The following is a 22,494-nucleotide window of genomic DNA, read 5'->3' on the forward strand; positions in this document are numbered from 1 at the left end:
TTCCTTAGACGACATTTTAGCAACATCGCGAAGAGTTCTATACACGATATGCCGCATCAGGCATCACCAAGACCATAATCTAGCAATTCAATCCCCGGTTACATTCTAGCAGCCACAATACTTACCTTTTTTCCCGTCCACCGTGTCAATCCTACATAGGTCGACTTCGTGCATCAAACGATCAATAAAGATTTGCAGTCCTCCGAGTCCTTGAAAAGCTTGCCATTCCACGTTCGTGATCAAATCCACGACCCTGACGGCTCTTGTGACAAACTAAAAGAGATCGGGCAAGTCAAGAGATGCCAGGACACTAACGAGGCTCATTTCCAACCAACAGAAGCGAAGTTATTGGAGTTCAAAATTTTGGAGTTCCAAAAAATAGTATTTACGGTGGCAAATTCTTCCATTATTTATTACAGATCTACCCACCGCAAATACTATGATTTGAAATCTTGAATTTTATATATCAATAACTTTGCTTCTACTGGTTCGAATTAACCCAAGTTTGGTATTTTTGAACAGGCCCTACTGACCACCCATGTTTTGACACTGATGCAACTAGGCAAAACTTAACAAGATACTTTGAAAAAGTTCAAGTACTTTACTACTGACCACCTCTTTGACACAACGCAAGCAACGTACCGTAGTCTGTTCCTGCTGGTCGCCCATGGTGATAACAACATTTAACAACGGCCCCATCATGCCGCTTTGCACCAACGCCTCTCCGCCGTTTTCGTAACTCGACAAGTGATACAGGAACGAAAAAAGCGCCGTCGTGAAATTCGGGGTGAACTCCAAGGAGCCTGAAATAAGCCATAGGCTACACACTTCTTTGCGAATCAACAACTGTAACTAATTGAATATATTATTTAACTGTGTATTGAAGTTCTGTACCTCGAAGAGTCTTTTCAAACTCTACGTAAGCTCAAGCAAACACATTAATAACATCGCTATCTCTGTGTTTACATTCTACAGGAATATTAGATACCGTCTGGGACTAACGAAAAATCTCGATAATAGCTTTACCATTTAGGATCAAGACAGAACAAAGCGTAGTTAAGCGTTACTGCTATGAAAATTAAAGTATTAACCCAAGACTAGAGTTGTCTGCGAGTATAAAATCCGCAAGCAATATCGGAAATATGTTTCTGCAAATATACTGCATAGGCGACCAATTATTATTACTTCCTTATATCACGATCATAATTGAGATTAATAATAAAAGCAATCGCAATTATCCAGAATCCAATTACTTCCACTCGAGACATTGGCACAGCTAGACGCAGAGGCACATCCCGAACTATTACTTGGTGCCGATCTTAGATTATTTAAGTTAGGGAAAGAATGACTGTGCAGCTACTTGTGCTCAATCGCGACCGTCCACAAAAACCGGTCAAATCGGATCAGAACACAGGGGCTCATAAACAGACGCAAGATCTAGTATGAACCTGCACATACAGAGATTATTAATTTCACCAGATCAGATACCAAGTCTGAAAAACTTAGCTAGTCATGCAGAGTGGCCTAATGAACTTGAAGTCACAATCTTGATCACGAAAAACTTAGACGAAAACTAAAATCCGCAAAAAGCAACGAAAAAACGTACCAGGATCGGGATCTTTTTCGGTCATCTTCTTAATGCACCTCCGAACGAGTACCGGCAGAAAGCCGTGATACTGCGCGACGCCAGTTGCGTCTACGACAGTACCGACTCGCGGGGTCCTGTCCCGGCACTCCAAATGTACTATCGATGTCAATGTTCGCAGAGCCGCGGCTTTGATATCCTGGGAGACAAGCAGACACATCGCTCTCCGTTCAATTTCAACATATCGAAATTCGATACTCACTACTATGTTTGAGTCGGTGACCTGTAAGATGTCCACTAGTTCTTCGATAAAGCCGTTGTAGAGGATATTCGGAATATTGTTGACAGACGATTGCAGACTGTTCATATACACTGCCAATTATAAATACTTTTTAGTAATTATTCTGATTCAATCGACTTAAAATCGACAGTAAATACACAAGCAATCGACATTTACTTATCCCCTAATTTAATTTAAATAAGGAGTAGCAAGACCTCAACTAATCCTACTGTCCAATCGACTACTGTCTTTCAAGTTTGAAGACACAATTGTTAGTCTGTCATTACACAATAAATAAGCAGGGCACAAAAAATTAGTAAATATTTAATGGGAGCACAACCTGTACAAGCGGTACATGATCAATACCTGGAAAATTTTGAGGAATCTACCAGTTCAGTTATGTACATCAGCGTCAAAGGTCACAAAAGAGAATCTCAATCAGTTACATGAATTTACTCAACAATTTAACTGCAATGAAGACTATCTTGGTCACACCAAATTTCCAAGCCTGATAACTGCAACGCTAACAATATGAAAATTGGTAACTCCACGAGTCCACGTTGAACCCTATTCTATATGGAAGCAGAACGATAGGACAGTGTTGCCAATTTAGCGATTTTCACGCTAGATCTAGTGATTTTTCATCCGGTTTAGCGCCAAAAAATATGGATCTAGCGCCTGGCGATAAATCTAGCGATTTTTGAAAAAGTATTTAGCAATTATTTAGCGCTTTTTTACCGAAAATAACCAATAAAGATCAGTTCTGGCTGACATGACATCAAGTTGTGCAACATTTCTCGCTCCATGAAAATACGTTCGGACGATTTGTCATGGTTGAGTGACTTTGGGTAGTAGATACGCAACTCCTGGCAGTTACGCATGGGCAAACAGTGTCTCGTCTTCCTGAGTAGCATAATTGGCAGTGCTACATCTGCCGACCTAAGCGCTGAAATTTAATATAATTGGCAATGATCGCAAGATAGTTGTCGCAGTGATTTCGAAAATACAAAATAAAATCTCGTCCGGACAATCGAGCCATGCACCCGGAAACTGCCCTCAAAGTTTGAAAACCGGCATTGCTCCAACAATGGCACCGCTGCAAGACAATGAACATAACAATGACCAATTTCGTCCAGAGATTGTTCTGATCAATGCCGATTTTCAGACTTTGGGGGCTGTTTTGAGGTCGTCATATTGTCTTGAGAAGAATTTAATTTGTATTTTCGGAATCAGTGTGACACTAGCTTTCGTTTAAGACCAGAATAATTACATTTCATACCCGGGTTGGTCCTCGGATTATTTTCTCAATGTCTCTACTTATAGTGGCTGGCAAACCCGGTTCAAGTCGTGTTGTGTCGGGTCAAGTCGCATGTCGTCTACACGTGAGTCAAGTCGCATGTCGTGTTCAAGTACTCCAACACAGATTAGAGAAGAGGTCAAGCGCATTTCCACGGTACATCGCATCACTTATTTACGGACGCATCGAGCAAGGCACGCTTATATAGTGAGAGGTTATGCCTGCAAACCTGGCCAGTGGTCACGCAAAGCGATCTGCTTTATCGAAATGCACTACACGTTTTGTCCCGCTTAGAGATGACTATTACGTATTATGAACTAGAAATATGGTAAGTAACTTTGGACCCAGACGAGTGAAATATAGCTGAGAAGAATGTATTTAAATGATGGTTCAATTTGACACCTTTCGCAATTAATGTAGATTTAGCGCTATTTTTTAGCGCTTTTTTCTCAATATTTAGCGACATCTAGCGATTTTTGACACCAGTTTTAGCAATTTTCTTCCATCACGAGTTGGCAACACTGCGATAGGATCGGTAGACAGATGCTCCAGATCTAATCAATCGAGGTTACCATACCGTAAAATGCAATAACATCCGCAATCAATTGTCAATACGATGGTGGTAACACCGGTGTCAAGGAACTAACCTAGCACAGATATCGCATGAAGCCGCGCTTGCACGCATTTCAATCTCGAGTCGCGCTTCGAAAAACTGTAAGCGAGCCGCAGGTGGGTGTACAGGAGCATCCTTTTATCCTCCGGCACCGGATACATCTCCAAAAGCGAATCCATGATCTCGGCAGGATTAGACGGAAACTACAAAACAGAGAATTTGTGTTAACCGCCACCTCAATCGAACCTTCCCCACACCCTACCTCGTCCACGTTTTCGATATGGATGCAGTAAACTGCGCTTTGCAAGTTTTCGAGTCGCCCGTCATCCGCGGGCTCGGAATAAAATTCGTAATGAAGAGTCGTCGCATTTCGCGGATAGGCCTGTAAAGATTATCCACAAGATAAGCATAAACATCAAAGTATAGAGCAGTGCATGAAGCAGGCAGTGCACGAGTCTCATACATAACTTCTACTCCTTAGTCTAGTTTGGCAACCCCTACTGCCCTAGCCTCGTCACGTGCTGACCATGGCTGGGTAAAATCTAGTAGCTGGCTGATTCAATTACGAGTCATGCATCAAGCTTCGAGTCCAAGTTTTCAAATACCACGAATGAGAAAATTTTGGAACTGAAATAAGTAACTTTCATTCGATCACAAAAAAACACTGCCAGTTCAACTTGGTTAGAAATAATTTCCTGTTAGTTTGCCATAAATATGACGCAACACATGGCAACAGTACCGAGAGTTGATCACTACTTCGAAAAAATGCCTCGTTTTATAAACATGCGTAGCCCCTTGCCGCGTGTTTCAGGTGATATTGAAATGGAAATTTTGAACGTATTTCAAGAGCCCAGTGCAGTTTCAGATGGGTACGATCCAATTCCAAACGTAGGCTGATGTTTTTGGAAGGAGATTGTAGTCTGTTTCAAAGAAGCCGGATTGTATGCAAACTGTCCCCTTGTCACTCAATGAATTGGCTGCACCATTATCACTCCTAAACAGCTGAAATCGGTGTACTTCAATGACTCTAATTCGAAAAGAAGAAACAGATGAAGATTTTGTTCACGTTCGGATTTCATGAAACTGGACTCGGCTGTTGAGACCGGCAAATTTGAGCAATTATTCCTGCAGCTCCTCAAAAAATTTGAATCAGTGCCGGTACAGATATCGAGCGAACTGAATTCAAGAATTGAACTTAAAATATAGAATACACAATCCGTTCATCCCCGGTGCACTCCAACAAGACACTAGTTCAGCTTATAAGGGTGGAAGGTGTGCATTTGGACAGGATTCTATACTATTCGACATTACATTAATGATGTTGCTAAATCGTTGTGCAAAGCTCGACCAGCGCCGACATTCACCATACAATAGAGATAATTTCCGTCAACTTTGCAAATGGAAGATAACATCAACTCTCTCACCGTTTTTGGCAGATCCTTCACAGCGTCCGCAAGACCGAATCCATTCTCTTTGCCGCCCCAGTTCTGTTCAATGACAAAAACGCATGTTGAACGACAATACTTCAGAAAGAACGTTAAAATCATAAGACTTCGGTAATCATGATGCTCGAGAGAACACAGAACCAATTTAGACCTCTTTAGTGCAATGCAAACCAATCCAAATCTTTATAATGTCATCAATACGCTGGTAATAACACAGATTAATTCTCCACCCCGTAACATACATAGATACATTCAGAATTCAGACCCACAAATGGGACTAGGCCTAGCTAGGGTATAAAAAAAAGACAGGATAGGAGATGATTCCAGTGAGCCCAAACTTCCAATAGACTAATTTGGATTAGGGTTTTTATCAACTGAATTCTAATTTCTGTCACACTCAGTGGTGAAATTGCAGCATAAGTAGCTTTCGTATCATCCGAACAGCAAACATATTTCCTCCTGTTAGATCCAAAATATTTCTCCAGAACAAAAGCAAACTTATCAAGCAATAGAACACTGCTGAAAATATGGCCTACGGTAACTGAACTTTAACTACACATCAATTCTTTCAGCGACCTCCATTCACAGCTTCAACAGAAACGCACCTCTGCCAAATATCCCAGTTTCTTCAGCAAAGGCAGCCTCTGCTTGTCAGACAAGCGGGAAAGAAAATTCGACCTCTTACTAAACACGTACAAAAGATTCAGAACGGAGAGAATGATGTCCAAATCGGATGATGACAGCAAGGTAACGAGATGCTGAAAAAAAAGAAAAATTGAAGATTCGCACGGATCCTATTTCAGCTGACAATTTCATTAACATAGTTGCAACAGCTCGCGCGATGCGTTCAAAGCTAAATCAGTGGCGAATTAAGGTTGCTAAGATAGCTATTGACGGCTGCTTACTGGCCCAATGGTCAATGACACAACGATGGCTATGACACACACGATTGCGAAATTACCAGACTTAGTTCGCATAAAAAAAGTTTGTGATCCATAATACGGATAGAAACTCAGCACAAGTAATTTTAGAAGTCCAGCAAAAATTTAGGTTCAAAACTAGAGCATATTATGTCAGTCCGCGGAGTAGTTATTGAACAATGAACATGGTGGCCTGTAACAATGTCAACACACTAATTTACCAATAGATTAACAATGAACGTATTGAATGGACATAGGATCGAATTGCGGTTCATGTGGCTCCTGCATTGCATTGTAGGCTGACTCTGCAGGATTTTTCTTTTATCAGTAGGAAGTTCGAAGATTAGTGGATATCGTTTCCAAGTAGTCACATACCACCACATTTAGTCACTTCCCGAGCACGTTCAACATTTGAGTAATGAACAAATCCTGATGTGGAAAGACTATCGAATAATATCATGCTCTCGCCATCCTCACCTCCATGGAATTGTAAAGATGCCTGGAAAAGCTGTACTCGATCAAGAGAGACGTGAAGTGAAGAACCGATAACGTTAGGTTTCGCAAGTGACTGTCCGTGTTTACAGACAGAGACCATTCTGAACCAGTTGTCAAGGTCGCGGTCTGAAGAATGCCGTCAAACCTGCGCATACGAAATTGACATTCAATAATCGTACCAATCAATAATCGGCCTGGAGAAACAGAATTGCACCTGAATGAACTTCAAATGACGCTTCTCATTGATTCCACTGATATCATTACACTCAACGGACCTTACTCAGTTGCTTTTATAGGTATTTGTTTCACTGAAGCTCTGCCACACTAATATCATTGCCATACTTACGGCTCATCAACTGAATTAGATTCCAACTCTTCAATTGCAAGCAATATATAACACATCTATTTGCTTTGTTGTTGATTAGAAATACAAGCCGGCAACTGTATGCATTTCAAATGGAGGCACAACATGTTGCGAAGCACAAAAACGAAAAGGTGATTATTGAGTCACTTGGTTTTTGATTTTTTAACAAAATACATAGGCCTACTACTTTCATGTCATTGTACTAGTGTCAGATGCCATGGCCGTGTAATAACGACATGGAACAAACTGCAAATAAGGATATTCTAACTAGGTCCAAGAGAGTAACAAAGAATAAAGTATCACTAAGTAGGCTACTGACTTGACCATTATCATGCACTTACCGATTCAAAACATCTACCCAATGGTAAAGCTCGCACTTTCCTACTGTCCACCAGCTGGTCGAGCTAAGAAGGTCTTGCAGGTCGGCATAGTTACAATCAACCAACTTGTCGATGAGTGCTTTGCAATCTGCAGGCTGTAAAACATTTTCACGATTAGAGTACCATAAAAAAGTTGGAAACTGTAGCAATATACAACACTTATTTTAAGAAGATATTCAAGATGAATAAGCTATTCGGGATACAGAACTTCAGAATAAAGCAAAACAATTCATAATTGTCAGTGACAAAACAGATATCCACATGGGAACCAGGTGCATTATATACATCACTATTAGAATGTTCATCTCAGTTAACAAAATGTAGAACACATGAAATGTTGATACAGAAAACGATCCAACTGGTATAGGCACATGGTGAATTAGCGAATGTAAGAAAGTGACGAGAGAGCGTGTAGGGACGAAAACATCACAACGCAATTTCTTGGCAGAACTCCAATCTGCGCCATATAATAACACAAATCCATAAAATGATATCACAACAAAGAAGTATTTGAATTTCAACTGGTGTCGAAGTATTTCATTTGTTGTGAAAATATTTCCATTTATAAACAACATAATTCTAATCATTAACCTCTGCAGTTGGCAAATACAGGCAGGCTGGAAGCTACAGTGACTGATTCTAACCAAGAGGACAAGATGTCGGTATTTATTGTTGTAGAACCAATATGGGATATTATTACAACGCAGAGTCCCAATACCTGGACAAGGGGAGCGGTCTGGACTGTCAATAGTGATATTGTTCTCTAAAAAAAGTATCGATATAAAATATAATAGTGCAGCAACTTGAAATGGATACATCCTGTCTTTGTCATGGGGTGGAATATAGGCCTACAATAAATTCTACTCCACAAGCCATGTTCAATATCTTAAATTGATTTATTGATGTTCTTTCAAACGTTGATTATAAGTGCTATGGTCTTTTCTACACCATGTGATTTTATATGTTGGTATTGTAGAATGTGGGTTCGAACCTACATATAAGTATATAGCAGCCAATATGGAATCAGTGTCTCATCCTCGTGCACACCAAATATTCTACACAGTGCACACACAGGTGTGACATTGGAAGCCGTCTTGGCACGTTGCGCTAAACGTACTGGCATGCCAACACGAAGTACAAGAACCATAATTTGGATTTTGTAGTAGGCTGTGACAGTCAGTATACCCCGAGACTGGAAGCAGTGGCTGTAATTGTCAATAAATAGCACATGACAAAAGTGATTTTTGCATAGAATAATTCAATAGTCAGACGGGAAGTTTCGTGTGACATTGCCACTAATTCCACTAGTCTCTGGGGTACACCAAAATAAAGAGATACATTTCATGAAGTAGCCCCAACACATCTCTTTTTTGTGATAATTATTGGAAATTCCAGCTTATCAATTTCAAGTAACAAAGTTATTGATTTACCCCTATGGAATCTTGGTTTATTTTTTCAAATAAATCCTGCGTGATGAAAGCTTTTCTGCATAGAATAATTAGGTAATTGAACAGAAAGTTCTCTGTGACGTTGCCATGCCACCAACTCCACTCTGGATGATTTACAGTTCTTACCACTTCCGACACAGATTTCTTAGCCTTTGTCGGATCAATCCTCATCTTCTATAGATTTCGCAGGCAAGAGAATTGTGAATTGTAGCTGACAACATGGAAAACAATCACTGCCACATTTCTTATTATTGCAGAAGTATCATACCGTATAGCTCCCGTGAAATCTGAAATTTCTACAAGGTTAATTATTCACATTTTTCACATAATCTAATAGAAGGGTATAATTTCTAAATAGAGCGGCATTTACTATTAGCATTGCCGTACTCCCCCTACCGTACGTCACAAACAGTATAGTTTGACATCTGTCGGAGCTGGGGCACTTCTCCCCAGCCATCTGCATGAAATTTGTTTGCAACGTATAAAATTCAACGACTAGTTATATAATCTTTGGTTCGTCGTTTGGACCAATCGCGAAATGGGGGCATGAACACAATAACAGGTATATTTTCTTGCACAGCGCAGAGGCAGCCCCAACTCACACCTTGCCATGGCCACAACTCTTTCGCCGACCACGGACTGCAGACTAATCTATCGAATCGAAGAAAATGCTAGAAGTCGTTCATGCGAATCCGTGAGCGGATTGAAGCGGATCCAGATCATGTCGTCTTCTGTCATATTCTGTCTATTTTATAGTCGTTTTATTTTGGAAACAGGGCCAGGCTTATCAGTCAACATGACTTACGACCACTCAATAGTGACAGCATTCTTATTTTTCGTATATGGTAATATTCAGTCATAGATCCTATTCTTTGCAATAAAATCAATATCTGATTCCGTCCAGAGTGGCTATTTGAATATTTTCACTACGATCCGATATTTTCCCTATGATTCGGCATGATAGTACGCACCGACACTAGTTCATGTTCACGCCGGCTGCTTATTCGGTTCCACGCATCGTTTCATTCCCGCATTACAGTACTTACTGCGTTTCAATCCATTAGTGTAGGATTCATCAGTTTTAATAAATGGTATATAGCTAATATAATTGCTTTCAGTACCACAGTAAAGCATCTCAACGCAGCCATAATTGATTGTATGAGAACCGCGCTCTCGTTGTTTTTGCATTAATTATACGGTCATGAATTAGCGTTACCGCTGAGCCTATCGCTACAATGCATCATCATCATCATCATCATCATCATTGGTTTATTAGCAATTTTATCGGTTCAATACACCACAAAAAATGCGATACAATGAATAGACAGGAAGATGTCGAAGCGACTTGGATTTGTCAATGGAATCGGACACCCACCTTGGCCTAGGCGTAGTAAAGAGGAGGCATGCACACTGAATGAAAGTAAAGAATACAGTATAGAAAAAGAAAGCGACAAGAAATAGGGCGGCATGTCATGGGAAGCGAGATCGATAGGTCAGTCGTGGTCCGGTAATCTTGAGGATGGACTGTATTTATTTAGTAGTAATTGCTTGTATTTCGACTTGAATGTGGACATGCTCGTCGACTGTCGGATGTCCGGCGGGATACTGTTCCACACATCAGGTCCGGCATATTTGATGGAGCGATGATCTTTTCGGTCGATCATATGATATTTGGACGACGTGTACGCGCGTGTGTTGTAGGCTACTTGTGCGCTTTTGATTCAGAGGTAAAGAAGTCATTGAAATATTCGGGGCAACGACCGCAGTGAAACTGATACATAAACTTGGCGATTTCTAGTTTCCGCATATCTTCTATGTTTAGGACGCCGAATCTCTTCAGCAGCGACTTATTGGATGGGCAGCCAGGTCCCTTTGGGGCCCTAGCTATGATTCGGAGCACTTTATGCTGTAGTTTCTGCAGTGGCTTGAGTGCAGTTTTACTGGCAGCCCCCCAACAGAGGATGCCATAATGTAACTTCGATTGGATTAAGGATTTAAAGAGTATCAGGAGAACCCATGCTGGCATGAAGCGCCCAAGGCTGCAGAACAGGCCGCACTTCGGTGATAATTTAGTTTCTAGGGACTGAATATGACTCTTCCAGGACATGTTCGAGTCCAGTAAAACTCCGAGATATTTGGCATTATCTGTGTTGGAGACGGGCTGACCAGCGATATTAACGGTTAGGTTATTTTTTGAATTGACTGTCAGCAATAGCGATTTCGAGGCGTTTATGCAAAGGTTGTTCTGGGCCGTCCACTCATGGACTTTGGGCATTTGGTCACCAGTCAGGGCATCCAGCTCTGCCGTCGAAGATGCGCAAGAGAGGAGGTGAGTATCATCAGCGAACAGTGTGGTGTTCAATGAGGAGGTTTCAAAAATGTCGTTGACATATAAGGTGAAAAGGACCGGTCCAAGTACTGAGCCCTGGGGCACACCACAGGTCACCGGGTGAGGAGAGGACAAGGTGTCTGAGATCGCAACCATTTGTTGGCGTCCAGTGAGGTAACTTTTCATGAGCTCAAGTTGTGGGCCCCGAAGTCCGTAACGCGCCAATTTCGAGATGAGAATTTTATGATCTACGCAGTCAAACGCTTTTTTTAGGTCGAGAAAAATGCTACATCCCACATTTCGCTTCTCTGAGATATCATAGTACTGTTCGGCCACTGTTAGGAGGGCATGAGCGGTTTGGTGTTTGTTTCGGAAGCCAAATTGTTGAGGGGAAATGACAGACATTTTGGCGAGGAATGAGGACAGGCTGGAGAGGAGCAACTTTTCGAATACAATCCCGATGCATGGGAGAACGGATATCGGACGGTAGTTGGTGACATTAGTTCTATCCCCAGCTTTGTGTACAGGGACTACTCTGGCTTTTTTTAGATAGCTTGGGTGGACTCCATTTTCTATCATGAAGTTGAAAAAATGGGCCATATATTGACTGATATGCAGGCTTATCATTTTTAAAAACCATGATGGGATTTGGTCATAGCCGTCGGCCTTGTGCGATTTCAGTTTGTGGATGGCTACTTCTACTTCGTATTTGGTCGTAGGTTCAAGCACAATTGACTGGGATATCGATCTCACCTCTGACCTGGCCGACACAGGTTTTGTAATAGAAGAAGCAATATTTGGGCCTACGTTACAAAAATATTCATTGAAGTGATTCGCGATGGCCGCCGGGTCTGGAAGTTTGTTTCCGGTATCCGAATTCACAATTTCCGAAACAGACTTATGGCCTTTTTTTCGATGTAGGAGAGAGTTAAGTCCTGACCATGTTTTTCGAGTGCATGTAACATCAATTTGGGAATGACGCGAATGCTGTTTCGCTTTCGCTGATATCTTCTGTCATGTTGGTTCAAGTTATCTGTTCACAGCTCTTCCGGTTTTGATTTGTGACGTAACAATAACAGTAGTATCAATTCAAAGTTAACTTATGAAATTACTGATTTGCTCGAGAAAATATGAGTTGGTCTGGTTGTATTGCCCCGCCAAGGGATTCTTTCCCGTTCAAAAAAGAGACAGCTGCAAGAATCGCGGGAATCTTCAATGATCCGTACAGATATGCCGTCCCAGCCGTCAACCCGGGCTCATCACGAGCGCATACCTACATGAGACAAGTGAGAGCAGTTGTGGGGGAGCTGAGAGGAAAGTTGAATCGCATAAATGAAGAAATAAAATCTCTTTTGAAGGTATAGTATGGTTGTTCTCAATGTTGAAACAAATGTCGCATTTATCTTATTATCAAAGCTACGGGAGGGCTTAGCTCGAAGCCTTGATGAACTCAATGCAGAGATACGTGCACCAACGCCGGAAGCAATGTTAACGAAACCGCGATTCATAAAAAATAGACAGGAAGAAGCCAAAGCAGATTTACCCTCTCGAGGCCTTATGACTGTCAAATTCTCAAAACCTGATTCGAAGGTTATACTACGGCGCCTCCAGGAACAATATTCCGTTGTAAAGAACCAACTTCAGGTTAGATATCCGATTATATCCACACTTCCGCTTCCGCCAGCAGTACATTCTGCGAACTACACCTATCGCATCGTTTGGGCCTTTAAATCATAGTTCCTCAAGATGGTCTCCAATGATTGTTTGTGACGTTACGTCATAGTGACAATAATTAAATCTGGAAACAAATTAATATTAGCACAAATGGATTTATATTCTAGCCTAGTAGCTCCCAACGTGGGCGACATCGCCCCCCAGTGGGTGATTTTGAGAAACAAGAGAAGATTGGGGGCGAAGTGTTAGAACGTACAGTGAGATATATTTAATAATCGCGGCCAAAAAATGCGCTTATAGACGGATTATTCTGCATATCATGCGGAAGTTGACAAAACAAAGGTCAACCTACCGGAAAGCAGTCGCGGAAACCGGTTTTCCGAGCACCGTCTCGGAAATAATGACGATCATTTTTAGTCAATTCACCAGCGGTCAGAGTTCAAGGCCGAAACAGTACTCCACCAGTCAAAAGTCTTGGTGTGTGGTGGAGCGGTAATAAGCGTCTCTTTTTTTTTATAAATGATGCGTGTTATTTATTCTCTGGGCGCTGAGGGTGCCCGACTGCCCATATTTTAAAAGGCCAATCGCGCATAGCGCGAAGGAATTTTCGAAGTTGTAGGAAATCCCTCACAAAATACTTTATAATTTATGTTGATTTGCGGAATAATTCTGGGCCAAATTTGGGGTGCGGTACCTGCGGCCCTGGTCCTCTTTTTCGGATCCGTAAATATGGCGGGCGAAATTTGTGTCCAGCTTGATAAGGTGGGATGCGTCGAAAAAGTTCAAGAACCACTAGCCCAAATCCACTAGGTAAACATCGCGGTCTGGACTATATATAAATGACGTTTTGTACTAGGACTTACTTGACTTTCGCATTATAAATGCCGCGTATCACCTTTCCCCAGATTCTCGGCGAGACGAGAAATTCAGTAACAAGGGCAATCGCAGAAAGAGATCGAGTCTTGGATCTGTTGCCATACGTCACCGCAGCGACAGTCAGGACGAGGCAGCTACAAGCTGAGGAAGCAGCAATCGCCATGCAAGTAAGAATTGGAAATAATCGACACGTATCGTGGCAGCGACGGTTGAATTTTATGAAAACACTCCGTTTCCAAATGCTGCCGTTTGGAGGGTGCGAATGGATCGTGACCTAGTTACTGATCATCAAACAACCAACGTAAATTCCCTAAAAGATATTTTATGGTAGTCGTAAAATATCCGATTGATGTTTTAAATTAGGAAAGTATCCTCGCAGAACGAACGCTACATATATAAATAGTGAGGTAGATAGCGTTCAAGGAAGCGGGTTCAAGTCGAACCCTGCACCCCTCGGAGGTTATTCTGGGATCCTCGTCCCTCATTTCGTTGCTCTTACGGCGACAAAAAAAAGCTCAGAAAAATACCCGTTAAAGAAAGAAAGAAAGGGGAAATAAATTGTGTCTAAAAGACCGACGTAGAAAGATTAACGTTGAAGAAAATTGTGACATCGGGCACTTAGGCCGAGGTGGATGCCAGATTAAGAGACCGCAGCTGATCGTTTAGGTATACCCAATCTGTTCATTAGATTGCATTGTGTCTTGTATATCGCATCGTACATGTGTGCGTGTCTTGGGCAGATGAAAATATAATCTGACGCTTGCTGATAGTAATCTGGACATGTTGTTCATGAAATACCAACAGTCTAGCATTGAAATCGATGGTTGGATGAAATGGACTCTTGCTCTCTCTCTCTCTCTCTCTCTCTCTCTCTCTCTCTCTCTCTCTCAAATTTGTAGCTGTCATTCACATGTACTAGAAATGTTGTTGATCTGGATCCGTCAGATGTCAGTATTCAGTAAATAGAATGGGACCGGGAGATGGCGTTCAAACCCTTATTACCAAGGTGTCCGGTAAATACCGAGAAGCACAATACCGAGAATGGGCATTACCGTGAATGGACAATACCGAGAATGGACATTACCGAGAATGCAATATATGCAATGCAGGCATGTGATGCATATGAACAGGTCGTGTGTGTGCATCACGGCTTTGCCACATTCGGTATCGATTCTCAGGCATAAATTTCCCAACAACGTACCTTTCATTAAGCTAGATTCTTTGCATTGGCCATTCTAGGTAATGTCGCATTCTCGGTAATGTCCGTTCTCGGTAATGTCCATTCTCGGTGATGTCCGATCTCGAGTGTCCATTCTCGGTAATTTCCGTTCTCGGTAATGTACATTATCGCTAATAGCATTCTCGGTAATAGTATGGATCCTATTACCAAAACGTCTGGGACAGACATTCCACGCCTGTTCTTTTCACCCAGATCGGGGTTTATGTTTAGATAATGCGATATTTTCAACTTCGCTTTGTTGGTAGCACGTTAACGTTTCGAAAATATTCATCAGACAAGTGTGAATGTCCATTGTCCATCGTCCGCAAAATGATGACGCTGTTGTACGCTACGTATAATCATTAATCATCGATCAATGCCATCATTAGATATATAGTAAAAGTAAAGGCTGATCTACTAAAAAGGTAACAGCCTTGGTAGCAGCGCAGCGCAGAGGTGGTCAGAGTATTCATCGTTGGTACTCAAGTCGAAGCAACTACGTGAATTTGTACTCAAGTACAAGTAAACGTAGCAATTTCCAAGTAAATAAAAAAAGTATTCTTTAGGCCTAGTTTTGCTTAAATAACTGAAAAATGAAGTGGTATAATACAATTATTAACACTTGGGAAGTGGCCTAGTGCGTGTTGAACCTACTTGAGTGGCCCATTTCTTTACTGACCGCCTCTGGTGCACTGAAGCCTTGACTGTTACGTCGCAGAGGAGTCATTTTAATGCGATACAATTTCTTGAATCCCCATGATGAGACTGGGAAATTCCAAATTCGGCCTTGCTCCGATATCATCGATTTACATTGCACAGTTGCATTTGATTCGATAAGATGACCTGCACAGAACATATATGTACCTTCGTATTCTATTCGAACAGAGAAGACTGCACGGTGTTCTAAAACTAACTCATCAAATGGTAATTAATATTACTGCGCCGGTAGTAATTAGCTTAATCGTAATCACTGTGAGTATCGGCGTTACGTATTTTTCTACAGAACGAAAAGGACGCTGCTCTAGCTCTCGCTTTCGCGAACAACGAGAGGATAAACCGAGGCGCCACCCACAGACAGGTGATCAATATTGCCAAGAATATAGGCTGTGGTGGGGTAAACAGGGCAATTGTCTTCTTGCGATTTCGGATCGTCGCTAGGATTCATTATAGTGCTTCCTAGATCAAAAAGAGCGATGCCCGATCAAAGCTGATCCCGAAAGCGAACAAAATTGATCTGAGCGCACCATTGAGGTAAATTATTCTGTATAGTGTGGGGAGAGTGTAGTTGTAGACTCATCTGTGAAACACAACGCAACTGCTCCATATCAAGACCATTACCCAAACCTATGCTTAATATAGCCTATTATGACGTCCTCATAGACGGCGCGTTATCGATAGTTCTTCCCAATGACTAATCGACCGATCATCATTGATCACCGCCTAAAATGACATTGCGGCGTTTGGGTGACTGATAAACATCAGACTTTAACTTCAATCGTGGATCCTCGGTTGTTGCTGTTGGGCATTTTTTTAGGAAATTTGGTCATATAGGCTAATGCTTACAGCAGGGGTTCTCAGCCCTTTCTTGGCTGTGGCCCATTTTCCGGTTTGAAAATGTGCTGTGGCCCACCTCTATATTGGAGTCACAAACCTGTGCAATGCGTGGTAATCGACGGCGACGATATGCATATTTCTCTAAAATATGCGCATTTTTCTCTGAACGTACTGATGGTATTTAAATGTAGACCATTCGGCTCATCAAATCGCGCGAAGCGTGACGAAAATTTTCACGTCTCGAACAAACGACCAACGAAATAATCGTGGGCCCCTTCGAGCTCCCGCAATTGGCGGTTTGGGTGCAGCAGTTACGGCCCTGGTAGATCATAAGCCAAACTCTGTGTATACTATGATCGTCCGCTGCTCCATTCGCGTCGCGAAACACAATGATCAAATCCACGCATCCGCTGTGTGATTGGGAGTTTAGTTTCACTATGGTGGGGAATAATATAATCATTCTGGGTCAGCTTCAAAAATTCATGGGGAATGAGGTACTACAGAGAAGTGGAGAAAGATTTGTTTAATATGTATGCTGTTTTACAATGTACATTGTATGTCTTGTACCAAACCAACTGAAGTTGCGATGTCAGAATATTCAATCAAGTGATAAAATCATTTCATGTCTCTTACATTATGTACAATGATTTCCAGGGCAGACATTTTAAACCGACTCCAAAGATTAATACGCTCCGCTAAATCCTCAATCCATTACGATTTGTTGCGGTGATGCAGATACCTCCACCAGAAGTTGATAGTAATTTGCAATTATGGCTATTTTTATCTTACAATATTACAACTTGCCTAAGTACAGTAGATCTATAGGCCTAGATCAATTACACTTCATTCCGAGTTTATTGCACACCCCTTTCAACGTCATACGACATTGACCCCGCCGGAGTACTTGGTTACTTCAGCATTACCTTCCAGTTATTATATACTCGAAATTATTTTAGTTGCTGTTAGCCGTAAGTTGTCATAGCCAGTAGAAAAAGCCGCTGTTTCTCCCTCCCGTTTTCGACTTGAACACGCTGACTCCATACGTGCCACCACGCCTCATCAGAGTCGGATGAAAGACTTTACGTATAGCCTACGTAGAATTAGATAATATGAATATATTCTTAGCGAATAATACAACAAATATCACTAAACTTACATTATTTCTAAAATTTGCTAAATAGCTTTTTGGCCCACCTCAAATGCTGCTGTGGCCCACTAGTGGGCCGTGGCCCACCCTTTGAGAACATACCTGGCTTACAGTGAAACAAACATCCCAGATTCCTGGTCCTGATGTATCGTCATTTTAGTTTGATTAACTAATTTCATCGATTTCCCCAGTACTTTCCTCTCAGCGTCTCAAATAGCCACCAAAAATATTTGATATTTTTATGCGTATAGTTAACATAACATAACATAACATAACATCGTTGGGTTATATTTTTCATCTGAACAAGTCACACACAATGTACAATGCGATAAGACACAACCGTTATATCCGGTATGGCCAAGGCTTTTTGCATATTCACTCAATTTTCGATGCTGAATTTCATTAGTTTACCTCCTGGCGCCTAACTGCATTTTAATAGCAGGCTGAACTCCGGACACAAAACAACTGCAGATGATAGCATCGCTGTTGGAAGACACGGTGGTCAACCGTCGCATTCTTTGCCAGAAGCACTGACCGAGGATTGTAAGGCTGCACTGAAGCTCGCAAGTCAGGTGAGCTGTTATCTGCTTGCGCGTTAGGCAGTCACGTGGAATTTTGAATTGGGAGCCTCTGGGTGTTGGTCGGAACAGGCCCTTCGTGCAAGGGTTGTTTGTTGTTAGTATAGTGAAATTCCACTGGCTATGTCGGGCTTCTTTTACGTAAATCTAGTATGACGACTTATTTATCCAATCGAAGATAATAATGAATTATCATGATCGGGACAACGACCTGAACTTATACGGATACCCGTATCGGAATTCGGAATATGTCGACCCCGTGATCATTGATGTCGGTTGTCCGTAAACAAATACTTCGTAATTCAATAATTCTGCAGATGAAGCGCAAGTTAGTTGATTTCAGAGGTGGTTCTTAAAGAAGTACTTTCACCTTTTCGGAGTAGCCTGTTAAAGTAGTTTTTCTGTGCTTGAAGCGCTGATTCCACCTGCGCTTGGCATCACCTCCCAATTTTATGCGAAATCTGTTGTCAGGACTCCACAGAACAATTCACCTTATACATGTGAACCCATAAGAATAATTTTTATAGAATTCAACTAAACACCAAAATTTTCTTCTTGCTTCATAATCAAATATATATACATTTAGTGACCAACTGACCATATTGCAATACATACTACAGTAGTATCAGTGTAATTCGTAGCATATGACAGTTTAGTCACACTACAAAAAAGGATTATCTGAAAAGTCACGGTAGCGTAATCATAAGGTAAGGACCGCTGTTCCGTTGGAAGACTATCCATTGCATCTCTTGATGCATTCGAATTCTTATGTTGTTCGAATTTTGTTCAAATTCAAACCTCTATGGGATGTAGCAGCACGATTCCAGCTCTTTCCACGTCCGAATATGTCAGTTTACGGGGTCCGACATTCCACAAGAGCGTATATTCAGGACTGTTTTGTGCAACTATACTTACTAACTTGATAAATATCCAAAGCCAGAAAATTCTACATTCTGGAAATGGTGTTGTGCTGTTACTTCCACTCGTACTTGAGTGGAATTTTACGTCACTGTTTCTACTACAACTAGAGTAGGCCTAGCTTTCTTGACTACTCCGACCACCAACGCTTGTTTTGCTTCATGGAACCTCGTTATACATACATACATCGAAACAGACCCGGGGCATTTCAAGAAGAACTCGCGAGAACGTGAGGGGAATCGTGTCGAATTGCTTCACAATGAGGCCCGGAACATCGACGCAAAATGAGGATGTCAGTCGCAGACAGGACGGCGCATGCTTGTTTCCTGGAATGTGAAGATGAATATCAATGAAATTCATTCTATATCAACGTAACTTTATTCGCTATCTCATTACACGTAAGAGAATATTGCAAGACACGCCATATGAATGTAATACAATGTTTAGGTTTGTGGTGTATAGCTGCGAATATGATTGGAATAACTTCCGGCAGTAACCGGAAGGAGGTTTTGATAGGCCGTCTCAAAATTATACAATTGCACATCAGTGTGTAGTGTCTGTGTAACAATCTGCTTAATGGGTGTCAAAGTATCAGCAAATTCACTGTGATATGACTTGTGAATAAGGATGAGGCGCTTTTAGTTAGTTCAACACGCATAGATCTTTAGTGACCTTTGCGTATTCGACTCATCGCATGGGGTTCCGAAACTAAACCTATTGTATTCAACGACTCATGATTATTCGACGCTTCTCAACTGAGTACACGTCACGAATTCTAAACAAAAAACTAACGAAATGTCTTGATGGTGGGCAAGACACTGCATGATTCCGATTCTCGAGGCAAGACCGGAAGCAAGACTGCATTGTTATTAGGTTGAACGCTGTCTGAGTTTCATCACGGGGCATTAATCAAGGATTAAATGACAATAAGTGACGTGTATCAGATCGAAATCGATAAATTGCGAATGCACATAAAGATTGATACAGTCACGCGCGTCGGTCGCAACTTTTCGGGACATTCTTCGTAACAATCTAACGGTGGACGTGGACGGAACAGCAGTGGTAATTGGGACATTGTCCGGAGTGAGGGTTATCACATCACCCAATACATTTAGTAGCCTTGTGGACTGATACATTACAAACCCCACAGTGGTCCCGGTGAATGGCCAGGCTTGGACTGCGTTTTTTTTTTCTATTTATCGGCAATAGACGCGGTAAAACAGTTGGGTGACGACCTGACAAGGGAGCAATGACAACTATGATGATAATAATCGACATTGGGATTACTTGTTAGGTCGATTTGGTTCCCAATGTCACCGATGCAGCACCCAGCCTGTTCGAGTCCGACACAGCTGGATTCCAAAATCCCTGCCCAGACCTAATGGACCATCCCATATCCGTGTCAGCGGTGTCTTAATCTTACAAAAGCCTAGAACGCAAGTGGGCTGTAGGATCAGACCGCAGCTCAGGAACCATACAAAAGAATATCGGTCTGGTGGAAAATGTCTAAGCCTATTGATGTATAAACACCATGAATATCACAACCAGTTAATAAACATATTCATATGCACAATTTTACAATGTACATTCTGACTATATATGCTGTTGTAATAGAAAGTATCTGAAAGGGTTGCATACTAGTTAGCCCTCTAGTTTACCGGACCACGACATGACACATCAATCTTGCCTTCCAACACATGCCACATTTTTGTCATCTATGTTCTTTTATATTATATTCTTTTACTTTTCATTCTATTTTATATCGCCTAGGCCAGGATGGGTGTCTAATTTCGAAGACTTCTCCAAATCGTTTCGACACCTTCCTAATAGATCTGATCTGGACTGATCCGGTTCCGATCCGGTCCGGTCAAAATTGAAAAAAAAACGGCCGGATATCCAATCCGGCTCCGGTCCATGCTCCGCACTACTTCCTATATTCATTGTATCACATTCTTGTGGTATATTGGAATGGTGAAATTTTTAGCAATAAAATGAATTGAATTGAAAACCTGATAACATTACCTCCACTTTCATGCACATGAGCGCACCAACTTTCAATTTTTTCAATGTTTTTTTTAAATGTTGAGTTCCTGAGGAGCAAAATTTTCATATCATTTCCATTGTAGATTAACACGAGGACAACGAACATGTCACCTTCAGGGTTTAAATACCAAACTAAAATGCAATGACTATATTATTTATTGAATACATTTATATATACTCAGTGGTGGCTTTTGGGGTGGGAGAGGTGGGCGGTCGCCCGGGGCCCCCCTGGTCGAAGGGCCCCCCCTATTTGGATTATGCGCTTTTTTCAAGGATAATAACGAATAAACATGGAAATACGTGTACCAAGAAAGAATATGATTCCGTACAGATGTGTCAATCATTATCAAATCTCTGCATTTGGTAGAAAAGTGCCGTATCCCGATAATCAACACGTCTCTGCATGCGGTAGAATTACTTAGTTTTGATGTAGTCTATATCCTTGCACACATGCAATAATAGACATTGCCGAATCCAGCACGTGGCCAAACCCTGCCGCGGTGAAAGATAGATAAAATAACAGATGCGAAAGGAGGGTCTGATGTTATGGCTGGATACTTAAAGGCCCCCCCCCCGGTAAGTCTCGCCCAGCCCCCCCCCCCCCGTTCGTAGGGCTACCACTGTATATACTTACTTTTTGAATACCATAGTCTGCGCTGGAGATTACCCAACCACGAATTGACATATGTCTATTTCCCCTACTGACACATGCCACATCATTTCCGTCCTTTTTCTTTTTATATTACCTTCTATTGCAGTGGTTCCCAACCTGTGGTACGCGTACCACTAGTGGTACGCGAAGGTCTTCCAGGGGGTACGCGAGCAGTTTCCCGTGAAATCATTGATCATCTCTCAATGCTCAATGCTGAGTTGAATGTTGCATTGTAACGGAGGTTGATATTGTGAGTTTGTGACGCAGCCATGCCGTCTTAGGCTCAGGAGCAAGTCCGCACGAGAATGAGAGTGCGAATGCTCAATCGCTTGCGTTATAATGGCCAATACGCGTGCTGTTTGCGCTGCTGCTCAACTGCTCCAAGACGGCATGGTTGCGTCACAATATTAACCGTCGTTGGAATGCAACATTCCAAGCTGATTTTGGGGGGTAGGGGGGTTCCAGGACCACGAGAAGAATAAAATCTATAATTACGAAAGCAGTACCGCGGTAGCTTTCTATTGATACCCGTTTTGTCAAATTTAATGCTCGGCAGGCCGTTCAAAAACTATACCGTCAAATAGCCTGTGACCAAATGGAAAGTATCACGTGGACCAATTTAACTGAGCCATGACATTTGCTTGTGTCCACACCTTGTAGGACACTATGCTATGAGC

The 22,494-nt window shown here is 41.8% G+C and overlaps 2 protein-coding genes across 11 annotated transcripts in view; one reads left to right on the forward strand and one right to left on the reverse strand.

Moving 5' to 3' along the window:
* LOC145446813 (E3 ubiquitin-protein ligase HUWE1-like) overlaps positions 1–9,432 on the reverse strand; it is a 71,717-nt gene extending 62,285 nt beyond the window's left edge. For all 7 annotated transcript variants that reach the window (XM_080325182.1, XM_080325187.1, XM_080325183.1 and 4 more), the window contains exons 1-11: positions 8,954–9,432; positions 7,341–7,474; positions 6,618–6,780; positions 5,826–5,978; positions 5,200–5,262; positions 4,038–4,157; positions 3,810–3,978; positions 1,848–1,957; positions 1,607–1,784; positions 643–803; positions 126–273 (exon numbers count right to left, since the gene is read on the reverse strand). In XM_080325182.1, coding sequence (XP_080181308.1) covers positions 126–273; positions 643–803; positions 1,607–1,784; positions 1,848–1,957; positions 3,810–3,978; positions 4,038–4,157; positions 5,200–5,262; positions 5,826–5,978; positions 6,618–6,780; positions 7,341–7,474; positions 8,954–8,998 — 1,444 coding nt within the window. In that variant the 5' untranslated portion in view covers positions 8,999–9,432. The remainder of the gene's footprint in view (positions 1–125; positions 274–642; positions 804–1,606; positions 1,785–1,847; positions 1,958–3,809; positions 3,979–4,037; positions 4,158–5,199; positions 5,263–5,825; positions 5,979–6,617; positions 6,781–7,340; positions 7,475–8,953) is intronic.
* A 2,826-nt stretch (positions 9,433–12,258) lies between these two features.
* On the forward strand, positions 12,259–19,537 carry LOC145446815 (uncharacterized). 4 transcript variants are annotated; one of them, XM_080325188.1, is made up of 7 exons: positions 12,259–12,514; positions 12,573–12,800; positions 13,736–13,873; positions 15,929–16,039; positions 16,106–16,176; positions 18,066–18,198; positions 19,319–19,537. In XM_080325188.1, the coding sequence occupies exons 1-7, from the start codon at positions 12,287–12,289 to the stop codon at positions 19,457–19,459; spliced, it is 1,050 nt and encodes a 349-aa protein (XP_080181314.1). In that variant the 5' UTR covers positions 12,259–12,286; the 3' UTR covers positions 19,460–19,537. The 4 variants fall into 4 exon arrangements, with proteins under 4 accessions (XP_080181314.1, XP_080181315.1, XP_080181316.1 ...); XM_080325189.1 differs by having other exon boundaries at positions 18,069–18,198; XM_080325190.1 differs by having other exon boundaries at positions 12,260–12,514; positions 15,929–16,003.
* Positions 19,538–22,494: the final 2,957 nt, after the last annotated feature.

The sequence above is a fragment of the Botryllus schlosseri genome, chromosome 9 (assembly GCF_051294905.1).
Source record: "Botryllus schlosseri isolate E-star chromosome 9, Bs_hap1, whole genome shotgun sequence".
Classification (NCBI taxonomy): Eukaryota; Metazoa; Chordata; class Ascidiacea; order Stolidobranchia; family Styelidae; genus Botryllus; species Botryllus schlosseri.